Source organism: Euprymna scolopes, chromosome 26, assembly GCF_053919585.1.
Source record: "Euprymna scolopes isolate OS-2025 chromosome 26, ASM5391958v1, whole genome shotgun sequence".
NCBI lineage: Eukaryota > Metazoa > Mollusca > Cephalopoda > Sepiida > Sepiolidae > Euprymna > Euprymna scolopes.
In genome coordinates, this window is record NC_136507.1 from 2,302,644 (window position 1) to 2,326,896 (window position 24,253).

General features: G+C 31.8%; 1 protein-coding gene across 10 annotated transcripts in view; it reads right to left on the reverse strand.

The window, feature by feature from the left end:
• The window catches only part of LOC145247890 (UDP-N-acetylglucosamine transporter-like), a 558,987-nt gene that overhangs the window by 94,347 nt on the left and 440,387 nt on the right, over positions 1–24,253 (reverse strand). For all 10 annotated transcript variants that reach the window (XM_080109505.1, XM_080109504.1, XM_080109509.1 and 7 more), the window contains one exon: positions 17,041–17,183. In XM_080109505.1, the coding sequence (XP_079965631.1) occupies positions 17,041–17,183 (143 nt within the window). The remainder of the gene's footprint in view (positions 1–17,040; positions 17,184–24,253) is intronic.

Consider the following 24,253-nt stretch of genomic DNA (forward strand, 5'->3'; position numbering starts at 1 on the left):
AATGTAAGAAATGCAATTAAATATAAGAAATAGAATTAAATGTAAGAAATAGAATTAAATGTAAGCAATAAAATTAAATGTAAGAAATAGAATTAAATGTAAGAAATAGAATTAAATGTAAGCAATAGAATTTAATGTGAGAAATAGAATTAAATGTAAGAAATAGAATTAAATGTAAGAAATAGAATTTAATGTAAGAAATAGAATTAAATGTAAGAAATAGAATTAAATGTAAGAACTAGAATTTAATGTAAGAAATAGTATTAAATGTAAGAAATAGAATTAAATGTAAGAAATAGAATTAAATGTAAGCAATAGAATTAAATGTAAGAAATAGAATTAAATGTAAGAAATAGAATTAAATGTAAGCAATAGAATTAAATGTAAGAAATAGAATTAAATGTAAGAAATAGAATTAAATGTAAGCAATAGAATTAAATGTAAGAAATAGAATTAAATGTAAGCAATAGAATTAAATGTAAGAAATAGAATTAAATGTAAGCAATAGAATTTAATGTAAGCAATAGAATTAAATGTAAGAAATAGAATTTAATGTAAGAAATAGAATTAAATGTAAGAAATAGAATTAAATGTAAGAAATAGAATTAAAGGTAAGAAATAGAATTAAATGTAAGCAATAGAATTAAATGTAAGCAATAGAATTAAATGTAAGCAATAGAATTAAATGTAAGAAATAGAATTAAATGTAAGAAATAGAATTAAATGTAAGCAATAGAATTAAATGTAAGAAATAGAATTAAATGTAAGAAATAGAATTAAATGTAAGAAATAGAATAAAATGTAAGAAATAGAATTAAATGTAAGCAATAGAATTAAATGTAAGCAATAGAATTAAATGTAAGCCATAGAATTTAATGTAAGAAATAGAATTAAATCTAAGAAATAGAATTAAATGTAAGAAATAGAATTAAATGTAAGAAATAGAATTGAATGTAAGCAATAGAATTAAAGTTAAGAAATAGAATTAAATGTAAGCAATAGAATTAAATGTAAGAAATAGAATTAAATGTAAGAAATAGAATTAAATGTAAGAAATAGAATTAAATGTAAGCAATAGAATTAAATGTAAGAAATAGAATTAAATGTAAGAAATAGAATTAAATGTAAGAAATAGAATTTAATGTAAGAAATAGAATTAAATGTAAGAAATAGAATTAAATGTAAGAAATAGAATTTAATGTAAGAAATAGAATTAAATGTAAGAAATAGAATTAAATGTAAGCAATAGAATTAAATGTAAGAAATAGAATTAAATGTAAGAAATGGAATTAAATGTAAGAAATAGAATTAAATGTAAGAAATAGAATTAAATGTAAGAAATAGAATTAAATGTAAGAAATAGAATTAAATGTAAGCAATAGAATTAAATGTAAGCAATAGAATAAAATGTAAGAAATAGAATTAAATGTAAGCAATAGAATTAAATGTAAGCAATAGAATTAAATGTAAGAAATAGAATTAAATGTAAGCAATAGAATTAAATGTAAGCAATAGAATTAAATGTAAGAAATAGAATTAAATGTAAGCAATAGAATTAAATGTAAGAAATAGAATTAAATGTAAGAAATAGAATTAAATGTAAGCAATAGAATTAAATGTAAGAAATAGAATTAAATGTAAGAAATAGAATTAAATGTAAGCAATAGAATTAAATGTAAGCAATAGAATTAAATGTAAGAAATAGAATTAAATGTAAGCAATAGAATTAAATGTAAGCAATAGAATTTAATGTAAGAAATAGAATTAAATGTAAGCAATAGAATTAAATGTAAGAAATAGAATTAAATGTAAGAAATAGAATTAAATGTAAGCAATAGAATTAAATGTAAGAAATAGAATTAAATGTAAGAAATAGAATTAAATGTAAGAAATAGAATTAAATGTAAGCAATAGAATCAAATGTAAGCAATAGAATTAAATGTAAGCAATAGAATTTAATGTAAGAAATAGAATTAAATGTAAGAAATAGAATTAAATGTAAGAAATAGAATTAAATGTAAGAAATAGAATTAAATGTAAGAAATAGAATTAAATGTAAGAAATAGAATTAAATGTAAGAAATAGAATTAAATGTAAGAAATAGAATTAAATGTAAGAAATAGAATTAAATGTAAGAAATAGAATTAAATGTAAGCAATAGAATCAAATGTAAGCAATAGAATTAAATGTAAGCAATAGAATTTAATGTAAGAAATAGAATTTAATGTAAGAAATAGAATTAAATGTAAGCAATAGAATTAAATGTAAGAAATAGAATTAAATGTAAGAAATAGAATTAAATGTAAGAAATAGAATTAAATGTAAGAAATAGAATTAAATGTAAGAAATAGAATTAAATGTAAGTAATAGAATTAAATGTAAGAAATAGAATTAAATGTAAGAAATAGAATTAAATGTAAGAAATAGAAATGAATGTAAGATTACTAAAAGGAAAATACCAAATTTACAAGCTGTATGAGACTTGATGCGTTCCCAAATTATGTTACAACTTATTGTGTTGTTGAGAGCTACTAAATCTGAGAAAACCTGCATATTTACCAAGACAGGCTGTAAAATTTTTGGACAAATAGAAAATAGTAGCTATCGGTGCAAAAGTACAGAACATGTACTATTTGAACTGCAATAAAATAAAAGAAGCAGTTCATACAGCAATTATTACTCATACAAAAAGGAATATCAACTTCTGTGGATCATGTTTGGATGGAAAACATCATCATTTCACATTTCCAAAAACCGGAACACTCAACGTCTCAAAATTGTGAAAGTGATTTTCGAAATGTGAAAACCAGAACGAAAATTTCACAGGAAAAACAAGTTTTTAACCCTAAATGGAGAAGTGAATAATGTAACCAGTATATTAAAAGGAAAGCTGAAAGAGAACGTTTAGAGAATGAATAAATTGATCGGCAGAAATCTCCCTCAAATGAATAGTGGAGGGAATGTGATGCAAGAAAACTTCCATAAAATTTCAAGGAAGGTTCATCAGGAAAACATTAAGAACCAAATCATCCGCTGATTGATTTGACAGTGGTTGCTTTGACTCGGGTAAAAGAGATGATCGCATTGATTTGTTGTACATGCAAACCACCATGACACATTTTCTTAAAAATTAGTGATCAGGCAAAATTAATAGTTATTAATTTTGTCTGATCACTCACTAATAACAGGTCCTGAATCTCAACAGAATTTACCGAAGTGACCCAACAGCTCCTTTTTGTGCCATGGTTAGAAGCTGTTTTTTCTTCAAATCTGCAACCATCTTGAAACTGTTTTCACAACATTTTACTCCAGAAAGGCAACTGCAGAAATTTTTTTTCTGCTAAATCACTGAGGCTGCATAACTGTTCCATTGCTTCTCAAACAATGAGATATATCATATGAATACCAGTACTACACCATTTACAGAGCATTGGATCCCCCACGAGCACAATGAGAATCAAAAACTTAAGAGATTTGAAGTCTGCTCAATGCTTTGTGTGCATAACAGCAATAATCCCTTTCTTGGCCGAATTGTCACTTGTAATGAAAAGTGGATCTTTTATGATAATCATAAACGACCTGATCAATGGCTTGATCATAATAAGTCTCCCAAACACTTCCCAAAGCCAAAGTTGCATCAGCAAAAGATTATGGTGACAGTTTGGTGGTCTGCAATCGGCGCTATCCACTACAGCTTTTGGGGAACTAATCAGAGTATTACAGTAGAGATTTACTGTGATCAACTTGTCGAAATGCAGGCTTCCTTGCAAAAAAAGAGGCCTGCCTTGGTGAATCGACATAGTCCAATTCTGCTCTACGATAATGTACGGCCACATTTTGCAAGATTGACTCTGCAGAAACTCAAATGGATACGAGACTTCTCCATATTCTCCAGACCTTTCACCAACATTTTTTTATATATGTATATATCATCTGTTATCTATGCTACATCTTGTTTGTATGTATACGTGCACTTATGTTTGGGTGACCGAATCCATGTATGCATATGTGCTTGGATTGGAAAGGAAACTTCAACCAATATATACATACGGTGGGATGTATGAATATGTATGTGTGTGTGTGATTGTGAGTGCATGTGCCCATATATATATATGGGTGGATGAGTGTATACACATCCGTATGTATGTGTGTATATATATATATATATATATACATATGTATGCACATGTATGAGTGGGTAAATGTGTTCGTGTGGATATGGATATACGCGTATGTGTGAGCCCTTGCATATGTCTGTGTGTGTGCATGTGTGTGTGTATGTGTATGTGCCTACATAGTATGTGGGTGTTTGTGAGTGTATGTGCACATACATATATGTGTGTACATATATGTGTGTATGTGCGTGTATGTGTGTGTATATACATCTTCTACCTATTCTCCATCTTACTTGTGTGTGTGTGTGTGGGTGCGTGTACGTATGTCTGAATGATTAAGCGCATATATACATGCGTGTTTTGGTTGGAAAAAAAAAAAGTATATATATATATATATATATATATATATATATATATATATATAAAATAAAAAAATAAAAATAATTGTTAGCGGTGGATGTATGCGAGTACGTGTGTGAGTGTGTAGGTGGGTATGTATATATGTATGCTCCTACATATATTTCTATGTATGTACTTGTGTGTATGTGTGTGTGCCTGCGTACGTGTGCGTGTGCATGTGTACATGTACATGAATGTATATGTATGCGTGTGTGATTGTGTGTGAGTGTATGCTATACATGGGGAAAGAAAGTCTTTAAAAAGAACCCTAAAAAACCATAAAAACCCTCACCATATGGACTAAAAACACTCTTTGAAAATAACTTTGACCGGACACTGTGAACACTTACAGTTGGAGACAGAATGTCTGAACACACGCATCACTCTGAAAAACATATTTAATATCAGCGGAGGTAATTCTACAAACTCCCATTTTAAAGAAAAACTTTTTACAAAAATATCTGAAGAGAGCACACCCTAAGCTCGAAACGCGTTATAAAAATATTTTAAAATAAAAATATGATGAAAACCTTTAAAAAAACCCACAATTGTTGATGGCTACACTCTTTTAAATATACATTTTTTCTCTCGTTGGAACTACACAACCATCACTTTAAATATATATATATATATATATATATATATATATATATATATATATATATTCTGCAGAATAATGTAATGCAATAAATCTACTTGTATGCAAATCCAGTGATTATTGGTCTTACAAAATATTATTGATTGTAATATTTTATAAAGACAATCCCAGCTCAATAAAAAATTGCTCAATATATCAGATAGAGCAAGTAAATCATAATTTAGTAATTTAAATTTTATGATGTGAAACGGTTAAATTTCAAATCTAGAATTTTTATTATATACAAGACAAAGAATACATTTCAATAAGTATATCTCCTTAACCTATAGGTTTGCGATGTTTACCCATCTCCTCCAAGGAAAAAAATATTAGCAAATATTATAAATGATTTATACCTAATTTGTTAAATGCAATAAACATAGAAAATCATAATTAAAAGTTTTTAAAGTTTTTAGAAGAGATGAAGAAAAAGAAGAAATGAAAAGGAACAGGGATAGATAGAAATAAGGAAATAAAGAAAGAGAAAGAAAAAGAAAAAGAGAGATTTAGCAACAAAATCTATTAACACCCAAACAGATATTTTGACGGGCTCAAATATAGGTCAGGGTTCCGAGACAGAAGCACGAGAAGAAGAAAAAGAAAATCAAGCAATTTCATAATGAATTTTCCAACTTAAATGTTATTTAACCTAAAATTTATATGCCTGGTATATCAGGTAAAAGCTCACAACTTTTACAAGTATTAATAATAGCATTTTAATGATAACATGGATCAAATAAAGATTAGATATTCCGTAGCAGAAGACGAATACTGGCGAACATTTCACGTGATACTAGTTGTTCGACTCTGACATTTGCCGTTGGTTTTTTCTAAACACGTCAAATAGCAGACATGGTAGAATGTTCGCGAGCAAGATTTAAAAAAAAAAAAAAATAATAATAATAATAATAATAATAATAATAATAATAATAATAGAAATGGTAAATTTTTACGACGTGCCCCAGCGTATTATAAACACCCCAACCTCCCTGTTAAGAACGGCTTTCAGAATAAACACCACTAACCTAAAAACCGTCCTTAACATAGGGAGATTGGGGGTGTATATACTACGCTGGGGCAGGCTGTAAAATAATATCAAATAAATAAATAAGCCGACGTTATAACTGAGATGTTCGGATGATGTCAATTAAAAAATACATAATTTAAAAAAAAAAAATAAATAAAATTATAACGAAACTTTTTAATGGCAGAAACAAATATAAAATAACTGCTTTGTTCGGATTTTTTGCGACCAAGATAAATTTGTATATACAGTGTTTTTCTTTTTTTTTTTTTATCTTTCTTTGTGCGTATTGGGTGTGAGTATTTATTTAAAATGAAATGTATGTAGGTGGTCAGTGAAGGAGAAATCCTTCTAGACCGAGGCAATTTTTTTTCATAAGTATAAGCAACAAGAATAAACAATCGAGATTTAAAAATATATTTTATTCACACGTCTTATATAACTTTTATTTTTATAAAGATGAAGTGTAGTATAATTTTTATTTTTATTTAAAAAAGAAAAAAAAGACTTGCTATTTGCTTACTTCTCCACAAGGGAAAATTAAATACAAGTAAGTTTAACGTCCGAAATTCTCAGTTTCTAATGTTTTGTAATTAATATAGTTCATTCTTTTTATTGTTTTAAATTATTATTATTATTATTATTATTATTATTATTATTATTATTATTATTATTATTAATTTTATTAAAAAGTTCTATAAATGTATTAAAAAAACGCACTCAGAAAGAGACTCATTTATTAAAATATATTTTGTTAAATTTACATTTGTTTTGTTACTTGCACTAAAAAGTTTTGTGTAAATAAAAAAAAGTTTTGTTTTTTTTAATCCTTAAAAGTTTTGTAAATATATATTTTTTCTTTTAAATCTTAAAAAGTTTTGTAAATATATATTTTTTCTTTTAAATCTTAAAAAGTTTTGTAAATATATATTTTGTCTTTTAAATCTTAAAAAGTTTTGTAAATATATATTTCTTCTTTTAAATCTTAAAAAGTTTTGTAAATATATTTTTTTCTTTTAAATCTTAAAAAGTTTTGTAAATATATATTTTTTCTTTTAAATCTTAAAAAGTTTTGTATATATTTTTTTTTTCTTTTAAATCTTAAAAAGTTTTGTAAATATATATTTTTTCTTTCAAATCTTAAAAAGTTTTGTATATATATATTTTTTCTTTTTAATCTTAAAAAGTTTTGTAAATATATATTTTTTCGTTTAAATCTTAAAAAGTTTTGTAAACATATTTTTTAAAAATCTTGCTTGCGAACATTCTGTCATGTCAGCTATTTGACGTGTTTACAAATAACCAACGGCAATGTCAAGGTCGAACAACCAGTGTCACTTGAAATGTTTGCCAGTATTCGTCTTCTGCTACAGGGTATCTAATCTTTACTTGATCCGATAATATTAAACCGAAAATTTAGATTTAGATTAATCTGTTGAAATATTGCAAATACTAAAGAAGGCCTATTAGATAAAGATGTTATTATAATAATAATAATATTAATAATAATAATAATAATAATAATAATATTAATAATAATAATAATAATAATATTAATAATAATAATAATATTAATAATAATAATAATAATATTAATAATAATAATAATATTAATAATAATAATAATAATAATAATAATAATAATAATAATAATTCTGATTTCGCTTATGAACGTCTCTATGGAAAGGGATGGGATTAATTTCCAGAGGATTTCCCTTAATCCTGGCTTCAAACCAGGAGCTTAAAAAATCAAGGGTTTTCCTAAGGATGTTGGTGGTACTTTAATTGCAGAGGTTTGAAGGCCACCTAAAACATCGGCGATTTGTAGTTTTTTCAATTGTCCTTCCAGACGACTTGATACAACTCATAGTGTACCAACTACGACCGGGATTATTTGTGTTTTAACCCTGTGTATACGCCTTAGATCCAAGGCCAATGGAGCATAATTGCTCCACTTCTCATTCTCCTTCTCTCTCACATTCCTATCCCAGGGTACTGAGAAGTCTACAATCTGCTAGTTTTTTGAAACCTTGTCAATGAGGACCAAATCCGGACGATTATGTTCCAATTGCTTGGTCGTTATGACACTTTTGTCCCACCATACCTCTACCTTGCCATCCTCACTTGTTCTCACTTCATCAGGCACCTCCTCAAACCATTTACCAGCACACTTCACCCCAACTCTCTTACACACCTCCCAATATATCCGGAGTCCGATCGTGTCTTTTGTAGTACTCTCTCTGGGCCAGTCCACTACACCCTGCTGCAAGGTGCACAATTGACTCTGAGGTCTTACCACAAATTCGGCATTCTGCAGCAATTTCCTCTCCTAGAACCACTTTTTTGAACAATCATGTTCCTAATGCCTGCTCTTGTGCTGCACAAACAAGAGCTTCAGTACTCTTAGCCAGATACCCAGCTCTAAGCCATTGCCATAATCTTTCATCAGCCACTTCTGCTATATCCTGGAAGAACCTTCCATGCATTTTCTTCCTAGCCAGTTCCTCTGCCCTTTCTCTATCCATACGTTTCACATAATCAGCCTTGGTCTCACATACCTCCACTTCATTGGCTACAACCTTAAGCATCCACTCCCCACTTCAAACCACATGCTCCTTCAACGACATCTCCTCGGTTCTAACGCAATCTTTTACACTTTTCAATCCTCTCCCACCATCTTTCCTCTTTTGATACAACCTTGCTATGCTACTTCGAATGTGAAATATACCAAACATTGCTAAAACGTTTCTTGTTTTGATATCCATGGCATGCAACTCCTTGTTAGACCATTCTAAAATTCCCGCACTGTATCTCAAAACACTGACTGCCCATGCATTTACTGCTTTCATTAGATTTCCTCCATACAGTTTCGACTTTGCAATTAGCTTCACTCTTCTAAGATACTCCTTCCTGACTTTTTCTTTCATTTCTCTGTTCATGATGCCTACACCCTCCAGCACTCCTAAATACTTATATCCCGTATCTTCTATTTCTTTCATGATTTCTCCATTTGGCAGCACTATTCCATTCGAATGAACCTTTACTCCTCTTTTCATCACCAGCACCGCACATTTACTAATCCCAAACTCCATCCCAATGTCTTCTGAGTATGTCCCCACAAGTTCTACCAGTCTCTCCATTTCCTTTTCATTTCTACCAAATATTTTCAAATCATCCATAAACAGTAGATGGTTGAGGCGTCTGTCACCAGATCCAAAGTTATACCCCAGTTTTTCTCTCTTCAAGAGGATGCTCAGTGGCATAATTATCATTACAAAAAGAAGTGGCGATAACGAATCTCCTTGAAATATCCCACGTTTAATGCCAACCTGCCCCATCTCCTCTCTGTTTGCTGTCAGCGCCGTTTTCCATTGAGCCATACTTGTCTCCAAAAGCCCTACCACATTCTCAGCAACCTTCATCAATAGTATTATATAATAATAATAATAATAATAATAATAATAATAGTAATAATAATAATAATAATAATAATAATTAAACAACAATAATAATAATAATAATGGAACAATAATAATAATTTTAATAATAATAATAAACTAATAATAATAATAACAACAATGATAATTGCATTAATAATAAATAAAGTAATTATAAAAATAAAAATCATAATAAAATAATAATAATATTATTCATAATAGTGACAATGATGGTAAGGTAAAACTAAGAAAATAGAGTAATGTAAAATTATAATATAAAATTATAATATAAAAATATAATGTAAAATTATAATGTAAAATTATAATATAAAAATATAATATAAAATTATAATATAAAATTATAATATAGAATTATAATATAAAATTATAATATAAAATTATAATGTAAAATTATAATATAAAATTATAATATAAAAATATAATGTAAAATTATAATATAAAATTATAATATAAAATTATAATATAAAAATTATAATATAAAAATATAATGTAAAATTATAATGTAAAATTATAATATAAAAATATAATATAAAATTATAATATAAAATTATAATATAGAATTATAATATAAAATTATAATATAAAATTATAATGTAAAATTATAATATAAAATTATAATATAAAAATATAATGTAAAATTATAATATAAAATTATAATATAAAATTATAATATAAAATTATAATATAAAAATTATAATATAAAAATATAATGTAAAATTATAATGTAAAATTATAATATAAAAATATAATATAAAATTATAATATAAAATTATAATATAAAATTATAATATAAATTATAATATAAAAATATAATGTAAAATTATAATGTAAAATTATAATATAAAAATATAATATAAAATTATAATATAAAATTATAATATAAAATTATAATATAAAATTATAATATAAAATTATAATATAAAAATATAATATAAAATTATAATATAAAATTATAATATAAAAATATAATATAAAATTATAATATAAAATTATAATATAAAATTATAATATAAAAATATAATGTAAAATTATAATATAAAATTATAATATAAAATTATAATGTAAAATTATAATATAAAATTATAATATAAAAATATAATATAAAATTATAATATAAAATAAAGATGCCTCCGAAAAAAGGATTTCTTACTGTACAACAAAGAGGACGCATTTTTAAGTATTATGAGTTTACGTTCAAATATGTAAAGTGGGAAAATATTTGCTACTTATGAGTATGAAAATTCAGCTTTATAAAAGTTTTAATGAGGTGTTAAAACAAGTTTGATATAGCATTCACGCAAATTCCTAGAAGTGAAACTTGCATGCTAGGATTTAAATTATATGTATATGCGTGTATGGTGAGTTGCTACATAGTATGGAAATAGGAATATATTAGTATATAAGTTAAATGGAATGTTCTCACCATATTTAAAAGAAATATTTCAACATGACCTATAATTTAGTTTTTGATTAAAAAGTAATAAGTAGTGTGTGTTATATTTTTACACAGTTATGTAGAGGACTAGGACATATATAAATCCTAATCCCGTTACGAAAGAAAATAATGAAACGAATGGAATTGAAGGAAACAAAAACTCAATTGCTGGATAAGATAAACGTGTCGTTTATTTACTGTTGAAAGAATGAATGTTTTAGATATAACACGTGTTCATGTCCGTGCGTGTAACCATCGTTTGTTGCGGGACTGGTGGTGTAGAAAGAAAAGGAAATGTGTGTTCATCTCACTATCGTTTGTTCGCGCGTGGGAAGAGAAGTGAGTAATATAGTAGAAATGAGAATGATAGTCCAGCGTGTAGACAAAGAAAAAGATAGAGGGTTGACATCAGTTAGCAGTCAGCTACGCGAAGGTATTCTCAGGGACAAGTTGTATATATAGAGAGAGAAAGAGTGAGAATGTCAATCCAGGTTATGGTGATAGAAAGCATATAAAGTGTACGTACTGTTTGTTAGCTTTTTGTCCCACATAGTAGCAAGTGGTGTGAAACACGCGCGTGTGAGTGCCTGCCGAAACGGTGGTGGCTGGTGCGCCGACCAACCACGGAAGGCAGGTTGGAAAAGGAAGATACTGCTTATTGCTCTTTCTTTTATAGGAGTTTCCGGTGGTCTTTTGCACATGTGTGGATTTCCTTTGAAAGGGGAAGTGACGTTGTCCATGCGTGCGTGTATGTGCGTACGTTAGCGTGTGTGTGTGTGTGTATATGTGAATGTGAGTGTATGTACGCGAACGTGAATATATGTGGGTGTGTGGACGTGGGTGCGTATGTATATGACAAGTAATATAGCTTGAGATGTGAACACGTGTTTTTGTGTGAGACTAGAAAAGGCTCGCGCAATACTCCCCTTCCTAGGAAAAAAAAAAATATATGCAGTATATATATATATATATATTTGTAAGTAATGTTTTCGGCAATTGACTTTTCGTCCTGTATTTTGCTGTTGGTGTGGTTGTTTAAAACAAAACGTCAAAAACGGAATGTCAAAAACGGAGTGTGTTCATAAAAAAAAGTATTTACTTACGCGTGGAAAAGGCGTTTACTCTTTTTTAGGGTGATATTTGTTTGGTTGTTATTTTGTGTGCTAACATGTGCAACGAGTTGCTTGGACAATGAAATGAATTGTTCGTTTGGAAGGAAAATTTTTGTTTCGCGTTGACTGTGTCTTCGCAAGCGATTCTGCAGTAGTGTGTACATTGTTTGGATGGGCACTAGTTGCACATTCGTTCTTGTTGAACGAAGAGTGTCCGGTTGCCGGCTGTCAATGAAACTTCCAAGTTGTGAGTTTATCAGCGTGCGTGGTGCATCTCAACTCGTATTTTTGATTCAACTTCTTCTTATGTGTTGATAGGGATGTCCTGTAATTGTTTCTTTGTTGTTGCGTCTGCTGTGCGGGAGGGAATGTGTATAGGTCTATGTGATTTTGCTCCTCGCGTTTGTTGCAAGGTAATGTCAGGAAACCATGAAAAATGTTTGTAGAGCTCGAATTTTTTTAAAATTCGGTATGAAATACACAGCTCCGTATTTTTTTTCTGCCGAGTCTGATGAGGGATTTCGTCATTGTTGTTTGTAGTAGTTATTCCTGTCGGTAGTGGTTCACTTGTTTTTCTTTGTTGAAATGTTCGTTTTCTTCTTTATCAAATAAAACGTGCGTCTCGCTCACAACAATTAATTTAAAAAAAGGTAGAGTCATCATGCTTGTTTTTTTCACGTCTCGTGGTCGGTGGTTTGTTGTGAACTTGTGGCATAGGAAGAAATGCGTGTTCCTCTCGCGTTCGGGCATCACCATTTTGTAGCGGTCTAGGATATAGAAGGAAATGCGTGTTTCTCTCGCGTTTGGGTGTCACCAATTTGTGGTGGTGGTGAAAAATAGGAAAAATGAATTGAATTGAGAAAGAGACGAAGTACGTGTTAAATTGAAGTAAACGAACTAGGATTTATTTCGTGAAGAAACAAGTGAAAGAAAAGGGTACAACACGTGTTTAGTTTGGCGTACGTCTCTCGCTGTTAACTGGTGAGAAGGAAGGTCTATAGTTTGGCGTGCGTCTCTCGTTGTTAGCTGATGAGAGGGAAAGTTTATTGTTGTAGAGATAGAGAGTCTGTGTGTGTATGAGTGCTTCGTTCAAACTCATCCATTTCATTTTAAAATAACGGGGTCACCTTCGTTTGTAGAGAGAATGGGATATATAAATCCTAATCTCGTTACAAAAGAAAAATAATGAAACGGATGGAAAGAAGGAAACAAAAACTCAATTGATGGATAAGATAAACGTGTCGTTTATTTACTGTCGAAAGAATGAATGTTTTAGATATAACATGTGTTCATGTCCGCACGGGTGTAACCATCATTTGTTGCAGGACTGGTGGTGTAGAAAGAAAAGGAAATGTGTGTTCATCTCACTATCGTTTGTTTGCGCGTGGGAAGAGAAATGAGTAATATAGTAGAAATGAGAATGATAGTCCAGCGTGTAGACAAAGACAAAGGATAGAGGGTTGACATCAGTTAGCAGTCAGCTACGCGAAGGTTGGTTGGTTGGTTGTTTTTGTTTTATGGCATATCAACCCTTTTCGGGTTATTTAATGCCAAATCCAAAGATTTTGAAGAAAAATTTTTAATAGAATATATTTGTTGTTTTCAAATCATTTTCTATTTAACCCATAGTTGGGACCCTAACAGGTACTACCACTCCGGGTCAGAGTGGACCTGGGAGCAATGGCAATTAAAGGGTGGCTCCACATTCCCCAAAGTCCGCCAGCTGGGGCCTCACCATCGGATATAGTTTAAGGTCATATCCAGGACCACTACGCGAAGGTATTCTCAAGGACAACTTGTATATATGTAGATATAGATATAGTGAGTTGTATATATAGAGAGAGAAAGAGTGAGTTGTATATATAGAGAGAGAAAGAGTGAGTTGTATATATAGAGAGAGAAAGAGTGAGTTGTATATATAGAGAGAGAAATAGTGAGAATGTCAATCCAGGTTATGGGGATAGAAAGCGTATAAAGTGTACATACTGTCTGTTAGCTTTTTGTCCCACATAGTAGCAAGTGGTGTGAGGCACGCGCTCGCTAGTGCCTGCCAAAACGGCGGTGGCTAGTGCGCCAACTAACACCCTCGGAAGGCAGGTTGGAAAAGGAAGATGCTGCTTATTGCTCTTTCTTTTATAGGTGTTTCCGGTGGTCTTTTGCGCATGTGTGGGTTTCCTTTGAAAGGGGAAGTGACGTTGTCCATGCGTGAGTGTATGTGCATACGTTAGCGTGTGTGTGTATACGTGAATGTGAGTGTATGTGCGCGAACGTGAATATATTTGGGTGTGTGGACGTGGGCACGTATGTATATGACAAGTAATATAGCTTGAGATGTGAACACGTGTTTTTGTGTGAGACTAGAAAAGGCTCGCGCAGTTAAATGTTTAAAACAATGTTATTAATAGTGCTCAATAAAAAAGAGCAAAATATAATATTTTTATTTATATAGACGAATTGACGGAATTTTGGGGACGTTATCAAAATCCGTTTTCCATGGTAACAAATTGAAAGAGAAAAAAGGGGGAAAAAAACATATAAAGCAAATTTTCCGGAAATGGGAAACTAAACAAATGAGCAAATGAAATGCAGCCCCGAAATGTGATTTAAATCATCCAAATTTTATTAAAATAAAAGTTATAAATTGCTTTTATTTTCCAAAGCTAAGGTTTAAAAAATCCTTCAAGAAACATTTAAAAACAAAAATAAATACAAGAAAACAACAATTCTTACTTAAAAGGCAACATTAAAAAAAACAGAAAATAGTTCTTTTAACAAGAAACGAAAACATCCAAAGTAAAGTTCGCAAAATTCTATGAAAGATTTTTCCTTTCTCCTCTGGTTTTTTTTTTTTTTCAAATTTTCAAAACAAACAAAGCCTTCAAAAGGTTTTTTAAAAATATGGCTCTCTCTTGCCCGAACTATGGAGTGTCTGAAATAAAATTCCGTTTCTCAGAAAAGGTTGTAAGCTTCTTCTTTTGCCCGAATTAAAATTCCTTTTCTCTGAAAAAGTCGTCAGGCTTCCTCTTTGTCTGTAAACCTTTCCTCGAAAGGGGGATGAAGAAGTAAAATTAATGTTGACGAGTCTCTCTGTCAACAGCTTGGAAAAGAGAGAAATAAAAATGTTGACAGGCTCTTCCCACACTCTTTCTTTTTCAATGAATGGTGTATTTCAGAAGACCAATTTCAAACCGCTCCAATAAGGGCTCTTACCCTTAATAAAGTTGTTGAATGAATTTACGTCGCATGGTCGACAGTCCCGGAAAACGAGTCTTGCTCTCTAGAAATCCAATCTGGAACTAATTCAAAGAAAGCGCAAAAAACGGGATTTCTGGGACTGTTTCCCAGCAGTCAATCACCATCAAGCAAGGGAACAAGGAAGACAATGACAGTGGATACTGCTAAGAAAAGGGAAAGACACTAAATATATATATATATATATATATATATATATATAGAGAGAGAGAGAGAGAGAGAGGTGTCCACGAGGATTTAAATTACAAAAAAGGAGGGATAGAGAGTGACGCACACACACATTCGCCAGCTGAAAAGGCCTTTCAGTTGATATGACTATTGGACGAAACAGGGGCCAAGAGAGAAAGGAGGGGGGTAACATGAATGCCACAGGCTAACCTAGACTACTGACCTCCCATCTCCCTCTGCACTGCTGAACTGAACATGCTAATGTCTCGGACAAATTGGTTTACAAGAAGTCACTCCTCAAGCGATGTAAAAAGGTTTATTTGCCACCGAAGGCATCTGGTTCAAAAATTGAAGAAGTGAAATATATTTTTTTATTTCTAAAAATAAAATATTAAAATGCTTAAATTTAAGTGAGAGGGGTGACATTAATTGACATTTTAGACTCAAAATAGCAGACGGTAAGGGGAAGAGAATGTCAAGACTTAAATGACAGAGATAAAAACAAAAGGTAAAAAGGGAAAGGAAGGGACAACAAAAAAGAAAAAGAAAAGAAAGAAGAAAAAGGAAAGAACAGAAAGACAGGAGAAGGACGAAAGGGTCAACATGATTATATTACATTACTATAAGGGTTAAGAGATAATATGGCATAGAAAGAAAGAGGTCGAAGTAAGAGGGGGATGGATAAGGACAGATTAGGGTATAGGGTTTCCAGTGAGGTATATAAGTATGAGTATATATGGCTCACTGGAAACCCTATACCCTAATTTGTCTTCATTGACTAAAAATAAACATCTAAGGTTTTTATCAAAACTGGCTGTGACATGCTTTTTTATTTATGTTTACAAAATGAATTTTTCTGTTTGCATTCATTTATTTCTAAAAAGTTTTCCTTTTATTTTTATTTTTTTAACAGCCAAACAAAACCAATTTCTCTCTAGAAAATAACACTTCATTACCGTTTATAAATATGTTTACCAAATGTGCCTTAACTTATTTTTTTATGATATTGTTTTAATCTCTATACAGTTCTTCACTGTCAAATGGAATTGACTGGATTCAGGCTTGGCACACCCAGATCGTCAGTCATTATTCACTTTACCTATTCTGCAATTAATTATATAAGATCCAAATTTTTTTTCATTTTTGTTATGAAAAATTTGAAATGTTTTTAATAGAGAAAAATTTTAATGAAAGACTGACATTAATCAGAATGTCGTTAAAATGACGTCCTGAGTTTTAAGTTCTTACTATGATATTTTATCAATACATAGAATATCATAGAAAGAAATAGAATCTTATTAAAAGCACACTTTCATTTGGCTCTTTCTGATGTGACTATAATTATGTTTTGCTTGTTTAGCCATTGAAATAATCTAACATCATGTCGATAAAAATATGAGTAAGAAGCCATTCAGTAAAAAATTCAACAAAAATACTTACTTGTATTTGATGGAGAAATTGAAGATTCCAATAATCCCTGATCCTCATCAGTATCACTTGATAGTCTTCCGTTCTTTAGCGTTCCATTATTGTTCAGCATTGGAGAACCAACTTCTTCCAGATAACCATTCTCCACACTATCTCTTTAAGAAATAAAGAAATGAAATATGTACATTGAAAACGGTTGAATGCTACAGTTATATAATGAAGAATGACGCAGATTTACTTCTGGTACGAAACGCTGGGAAATAGAACAAAGTCAGAATAATATCAAGATGTCTGCAATATTTCATTCCAAAATTATTCTTTATTAATGAAAAATGTTTTAAATATTGATGGATATGTAGCAGTGATATTTTTTTATGTCCTATTTTCTCTTTGTATAAATAAAGTTTATTGCTAAGTAATTAGTCTATCAATCAGATGTTTTGGTGTAGGAATTTATTGGTATACTTATACAGTATGGTTTTCTCTCTGCTTTCAAACTAGTTGGATTCAGACAGCACTGGGAATCATAATACTGATGCGAGTCTCTTCCAACACACCAACTTTAAATTGCATCTGAATTTATCATTTTAATGTGTGTCCTATGCAGTGGAATGCAGAGTGGAGGAACCATAAGGTGGTAGTTCTAGGAATTTAAATTGAGGGGAGGCATCCAATAATATTCAAACTAGTTCCTTTTTTCATAATATTTCTCAGCACTAGGACTTATTCTTGAGTCTTTGAGACATACAATCAAAAAGTTGCCTTTTGCATCACTAAACCTCTGCATGTCACTGGTCCTATGTATAACCAGATTTCCACTTGTATGGGAAACTATATTAGTGAATTTTTAAAGACGAAAAAAAAAACACTAATAAAAACTAATAGATCAAAATGAAATACGCATCAAGTGCGCTTGAAACTAAATCACAACGTAATATAAGGAAAATAAACAAATATTTTATTGTTTGAATTTATCAGAAATATATTTCATCTTCAGTGTGTTCTTTTGTTTCTTTTTTTTTCCTTTTCTTCTTCCTTGCCATGTTGTAAAGTTGGAGAAAGAAGTCTGTTTGTAAAGAACTGCATGTTGTATCTAGCGGCTGTATTTTGAAATGTTTGAACTGTGCGTAGGCAATGTGAGAATAACGTCAAGGATGGCAAGGAAGAAGAAAAGGGGGGAAAAAAAGAAACAAAAGAACACACTGAAGATGAAGTCTACCTCCGAAATATACTTGTAATAAATTTCAAACAAGTAAAATATTTGTTTGTTTTCCTAATATCACGTTGTGATTTGGCTTTCAAGCGCACTTGATGTATATTTTATTTTATTCAAATTAAACAACGTTTCTATATGAATTGTCATCCTTGACGTAATAGTAGATCGTTTTTAGTGTTAAACACTAGATATACTCAGAGCAGAAAAATACTTTGTCGCCAGCCTGATATGACACTCGAAACTAATAAAACAAAATAATGATTAAAGTAGAAATAAAAAATTATGAAGGATTAAACTTGATCAGCAAAAATTTCAAGTGTATTGATAAGTAAATTTAGCTTCCTACTTTTGATAGGTCAACCTCGATGATCACTGTATTGAGATAATTTAAATCAGATGTGAAAACTTTTGGAAAATGACATTTATACCTTCTGGATTGTCTGCAGGAGGAGATGGGGGTAATAATAAGAATCTATCTATATATATCTATAAAAGTGCACGTGTCTGTGTACATTTCCCTACGCAATAACTCTGTCAATTTTTAGTCTACAGACTCGAAATTTGATATACAGGGTATTGAGATTTGGGAAAATCGATGTGATCGGTTTTCGGCCAGAAATTTGGCTGTTAAGGGGTCAAAGTTCAACGATTTGACCTTTGAGAACTCTACCAAACTCCTCCGACAATTTTGGGTCTAAACACTTGAAATTTTATATATATTTTCCTTGGACATATATCTAACAATAAATTGATTTGATCTCAAAACAATAAATGCTAAGGGGTCATAATAGGGATCAAAGTTAAAAAATTGATTGCTTTTGTTTTTTTTTGTTTGTTTTGTTTTTGTTGCTCAGCATACAACTCCAAACACCCGGGCAACGCCGGGCACCCATGCTAGTATATATATATATATATATATATATATATATATATATATATATATATATATATATATATAACAGTAAATGGTAGTTTGCTTGAAGCATTGCTGGTAAAGGGGTATGTGCAAGTTTGAAAAAGCCGAGAGCAATGTGGAAAGACCGGAACAGCAAAGGAAAGGAAGGGGAGGAAAAACAAACCAATAGACGAGTATGTTTGAGAGAAGTGTCTAATTAATTATTCATCTATCACTTCTGTACTCACTATATAATAGTCAGCAAACCAAGGTGCTGGCAAGTCCGGAGTACGTAAAGTCCGTTGGTGGTATGGAACTTTGATTAATTTCGAGAGAAACCACCCCCTTCTCAAAAAGAAAATAAGAGTATTATCCAACGTGGTGAAAGAGACCAGGACCACAGCAAGAGGCTAGTATCGCAATCAGAAGTGATTAGCTAATTGATTAGTGGATAATTTTTTTTTATTTATTATTACTTTTATACTATATTTTTGTGATGTTAGTTATTTCCTTATTTAATTTTTTTTAATTATAAAATATACAATTGATTAAATTTATTATCCTATTATGATAATGTATTTTTGCTTATTTATTCATTTGTTTCTTAATAATAGCGATGCGGCCAAGATTTTAATATATTTTTATTTATTATAGTACCGCAGGCAAATTTGGGTATTTTATTGTGTACGAGAGATAACTGTACTTAACTTTATTATTTATTTTTCTACTTTTAACTTGTTATAAATATATTTTATTATTTATATTTTATTTCTTTATATTAAGGTATAATGGAGCTAACGGGGCTTAATTTCTAGTATTATATATATATATATATATATATATATATATATATATATATATATATAGTGGCTAAAATATTATTACTTTTTTATTATATATTAATATTTTTTGTGTTTGTTTCATCATATTTGCTACTTACTCACTTTATCCTCTCTTTCTCTTTATCTCATCTTATGTCTATCTTCTCTTATTCACGCTCATATCTCTCATACCCTATTCTTCTCTTTGTATTTAGTTTAATTTTATTATCTGTTTTTATAGGTGACATTGTAAAATATAACTATTCTGTGTATTTAATTTCTTTCCCCCCTATTTCACTTCCATCCCACCCACAACCTACGCACTCCTCCTCTTATCTCCCCCTCTTTTCTCTTTACTCTCACCTCACCTGAATCAACCTTCATTGGCATAATGTCGTAAGTTTATTAATTAAAAACTAAGTTAAAATCCTTAGTGAAATGTTGTTTGCTATTATTAATGCATAAAGAGTAATATATCCCAGTATCTACATATATGTAAACTTAAATGCATATATATTTTTTTCATGTGTGTATTTTCGTTATATGTATCATACTATCTACCTTCTATATCATCTATTTGCTTTTGGTTTGTGTCTAGATATATATTCATCTTATAATTCTATCACTTTATTCACCTCAATGTTTCAAGTGGATGTTATCATCTCCTATATATTTCATAGTCTATTATATTACTGTGTATGTCTCTTTCCTTTCTGTTTTATTAAATTCTATTATTTTTTGTATATATAATTTGTCTATCGTTGTTATTATGAATTCTCTTGTTATTAGGGAGCAAAAGATGAAGGGAGAGCTCAGGTCGAGTCTGTTATTAAGGGAAGGTTTGTGTTTGGTGATAAGGAGTCCAAGATTACCTAGGTTTCTGACTGAGGCAGGGATACTAACGCAGGTGTAACGTTCCGTGTTGAGATAATATGCTTGTGAAATGAGGAGATTCTAGTGTGTGTTCTTTAATGCGTTGATGTAGCAGTCTGATGGTACTCCCTATATATGAGTTATTGCATTTGGTACATAGACCACGTAGGTGCGAGAACATGAGCCTGTATCTGGTATGGGGCAGTTGGCTAACTGTGCAGTTTGTGTGTTGAGTGTTTCCAAGTTAGGTGCTGTTGCAAGGTGGTGCCGGTGTGAATAAGTTGTATATAAAGCTTCTCGCTGTGTATAGCTCTACTGAGGAGATTCTATTGATGAAGAAAGGAGCTTGAGAGAGTGTGGCGTTAGTGTTTGTTTTTCTCTTTCTGAGTGAAGATAAGATGGAGTTGGGATAGCCATTTATGGAGAGGGTGTGTAGGAAGCTGTTAGCGTGTAGGATTTTGTCGGGCACTTGTATATCTATAGTGCACTTGTATATCTATAAAAGTGAATGTGTCTGTCTCAGTGTGTGTGTGTCTGCATACATTTCCCTACGCAATTACTCTGTCAATTTTTATTTTACAGACTCGAAATTTGATATACAGGGTACTGAGATTTGGGAAAATCGATGTGATTGGGTTTCGGCCAGAAATTTGGCTTTTAAGGGGTCAAAGTTCAACGATTCGACCTTTGAGAACTCTACCAAACTTCTCCGACAATTTGGGGTCTAAACACTTGAAATTTTAGATATTGGTCCCCTGGACATGGATCTAACTAAATAAATTGATTTGATCTCAAAACAATAAATGCTAAGGGGTCATAATAGGGGTCAAAGTTAAAAAAAATTGACCGGTTGTTGTTTTTTTTTTTTGCTCAGCATACACCTCTGAACAGCCGGGCAACGCCGGGTACCCATGCTCGTCTATATATCTATAAAAGTGAACGTGTCTGTGTCTCTGTGTATCTGTGTGCCTGTGTAAATTTTCCTTCGCAATAACTTTGTCAATTTTCAGTTTACAGACTCGAAATTTGATATATAGGGTACTGAGATTTGGGAAAATATATGTGATCGGTTTTCGGCCAGAAATTTGGCTGTTAAGGGGTCAAAACTCAGCGATGAACTTTGGAGAACTCTACCAAACTCCTCCCACAATTTTGGATCTAAACACTTGAAATTTTAGATATTGGTTCCTTGGACATGGATCTAACTTAATAACATGATGTGAGACCAAAACAATAAATGTTAAGGGGTTATAATAGGGGTCAAAGTTTAAAAAAATTGACCGTTTTTTTTCAGCATACAACTTCAAGCACTCGGGCAACGTCGGGCACCCATGCTAGTACGTATATATTTTTGTTTAATCGATCTATCTATACTCATATAAATTCGTGTTTCTTTTGTGTGTATTGATAATCATATTTAACCTCTCTTTTCTATTTATTGTATTTATTTGCTTCCCCACCAAAGCAAATTAGGCACAAGGCCGTTTTTAATGTGAGGTAAAAACCAGCTCCCCTAAAAGTAGGCAAAAAGGGGGCACTCTGGTTACCAAAAATAATAATTCTTCCAGTATAGAGGGTTTCCCCTCCATTGACTGGGACAAATTACCTTAAGTGCAGCATCTGCAGAACAGATACTACACTTTGAGATATTAAATCCTTTATTCATGTTAAAAATACAGTGAAAATCAACAATGAACAAAAAACTTAGGCACATGGCCAACTCAAAAGGGGAATTGTGGGGGTCGTTGGTCATCCTTGTCCCTCCAGAACTAAACAAAACCAAAAGTTTCTCCTAGCTAGCATCTTCTTTCACCATAATACCGCATTCACCCCTTCATACTTAACTCCCAATTTATAAAACATTTTTTATTGATGTGTAAAAACAAAAAAGATAACAATAAAATGGTACAATAATTCATTTGTGTCGAGGGTGGGGGAAGAAAAACAAAAGTCATTAGTAGGACCCTCCCAACCCCGTCTAGTTGATAGACTGCCCGTTCCACTAGGTTTGTAAAAGAAACCTCGCCTCTGCAGGTCAGTCTCTAAGTGGAGATGCCCTCTAGATGGAGGTGAATGAAGAAAAGAAAATTTTGTGGGTAAGGAATGGGGGGTTGTTTGTATTTCTTTCTCTCCAAGATGGGTGAAATTTAGAGGAGGGTGTGAAAACAAAAATTGCAAGAAGGAGGGGGTGGGGATCTTGGAGACTTCCTAATTGGGGAGGGATGGAACACACCCTCAGCTAGCTGAGAGGCTACTTGTTTAATTTTACTTTACGGAACTGCGTATTCAAATTTGGATCCTCTTCGTACACACAGACTTGCTACATGTATCCATCTTCTGTCAAATGCAGAGCGATGCAGACTTCTTCTATCACATCTGATCTTCACCCGTAGTTAGTGTTTAAAGAAAGCGATCAGATCCTGATCAGAAAAAGACAACACCCCCCGGCAACCTTGCAAACGCAACGTCCAAATCACCATTCTCGGCCAGGATCGTAACGTAAACCATTTGTCTTTCCCGGTCCCACGGCGGCCTCACGTTGTCCACGACATTGGATACGGTGATTGGGCAAGGATGCTCAGGATCGATGCAAGCCGTCACCTCGCTGACATACGACCAGTGCCGGCGGAGTTCACGGCAATCGAAGAAAGCATGATCAGCCGTTTCTACGGCCGTTGTTCCACAACGGGGACAATCAGGCAACTCCAAAAACCCGGAACTGCATTGTATGTTGTTGAGTGGAAGTGCATTTCGGGCCAATCGCCAGGTCAGAGAGAACTCTGAATTGTTCAGAATGACTCAAAACTGGCGAACACCTCCACGCGGAGTGGATCTCACTCTGCTGCCAACCCAAACGTGCGCGTAGCGGGTCGTCGGTGGCCCCCTTTCCTAGATCCCTGTAGAGTTCCTTACAGGTAGTAGTCACAAGGTCGCTGGATCTTGGTAGTCCTTTTAGCGCAGCTCGGCACTCTTTCAGGAAGGCTGAGTCTCCCCACGGCCTGCGATGACTCTCGATAGCGGGATCGAAAATGAGGTTGGGGAAGGCAGCAATAATCGCGGGGTGCTATCGTTGATCTTCTTGAAGGTGGTGGCTCAGGAAGGTCAGCCTCTCGGCGTCTTGATGACACTTCAAGTCTGGCATTCCCAAACCTCCCTCACACGGATGTTGGAAGCAGACCTGTCTGCTCACCCAGTGTCTTCCTCTGTCCCAAAGGAGAGAGGACAAGAGTTCGACAAGAGCTTTTAGGTGTTGTGCAGGCAGGGGAAGTACGGCCAGTCGGTAAAGAATGAGAGGGAAGACGTATGTAGCGCATGCCTCAGCTCTACCCTTTAAGGAAAGTTTCCTAGGAAACCACGCATTGACTGCAGCCTCCACCTTTGACCGTACCTCTGACCAATTCTTATCAAGCTGGAGACCTG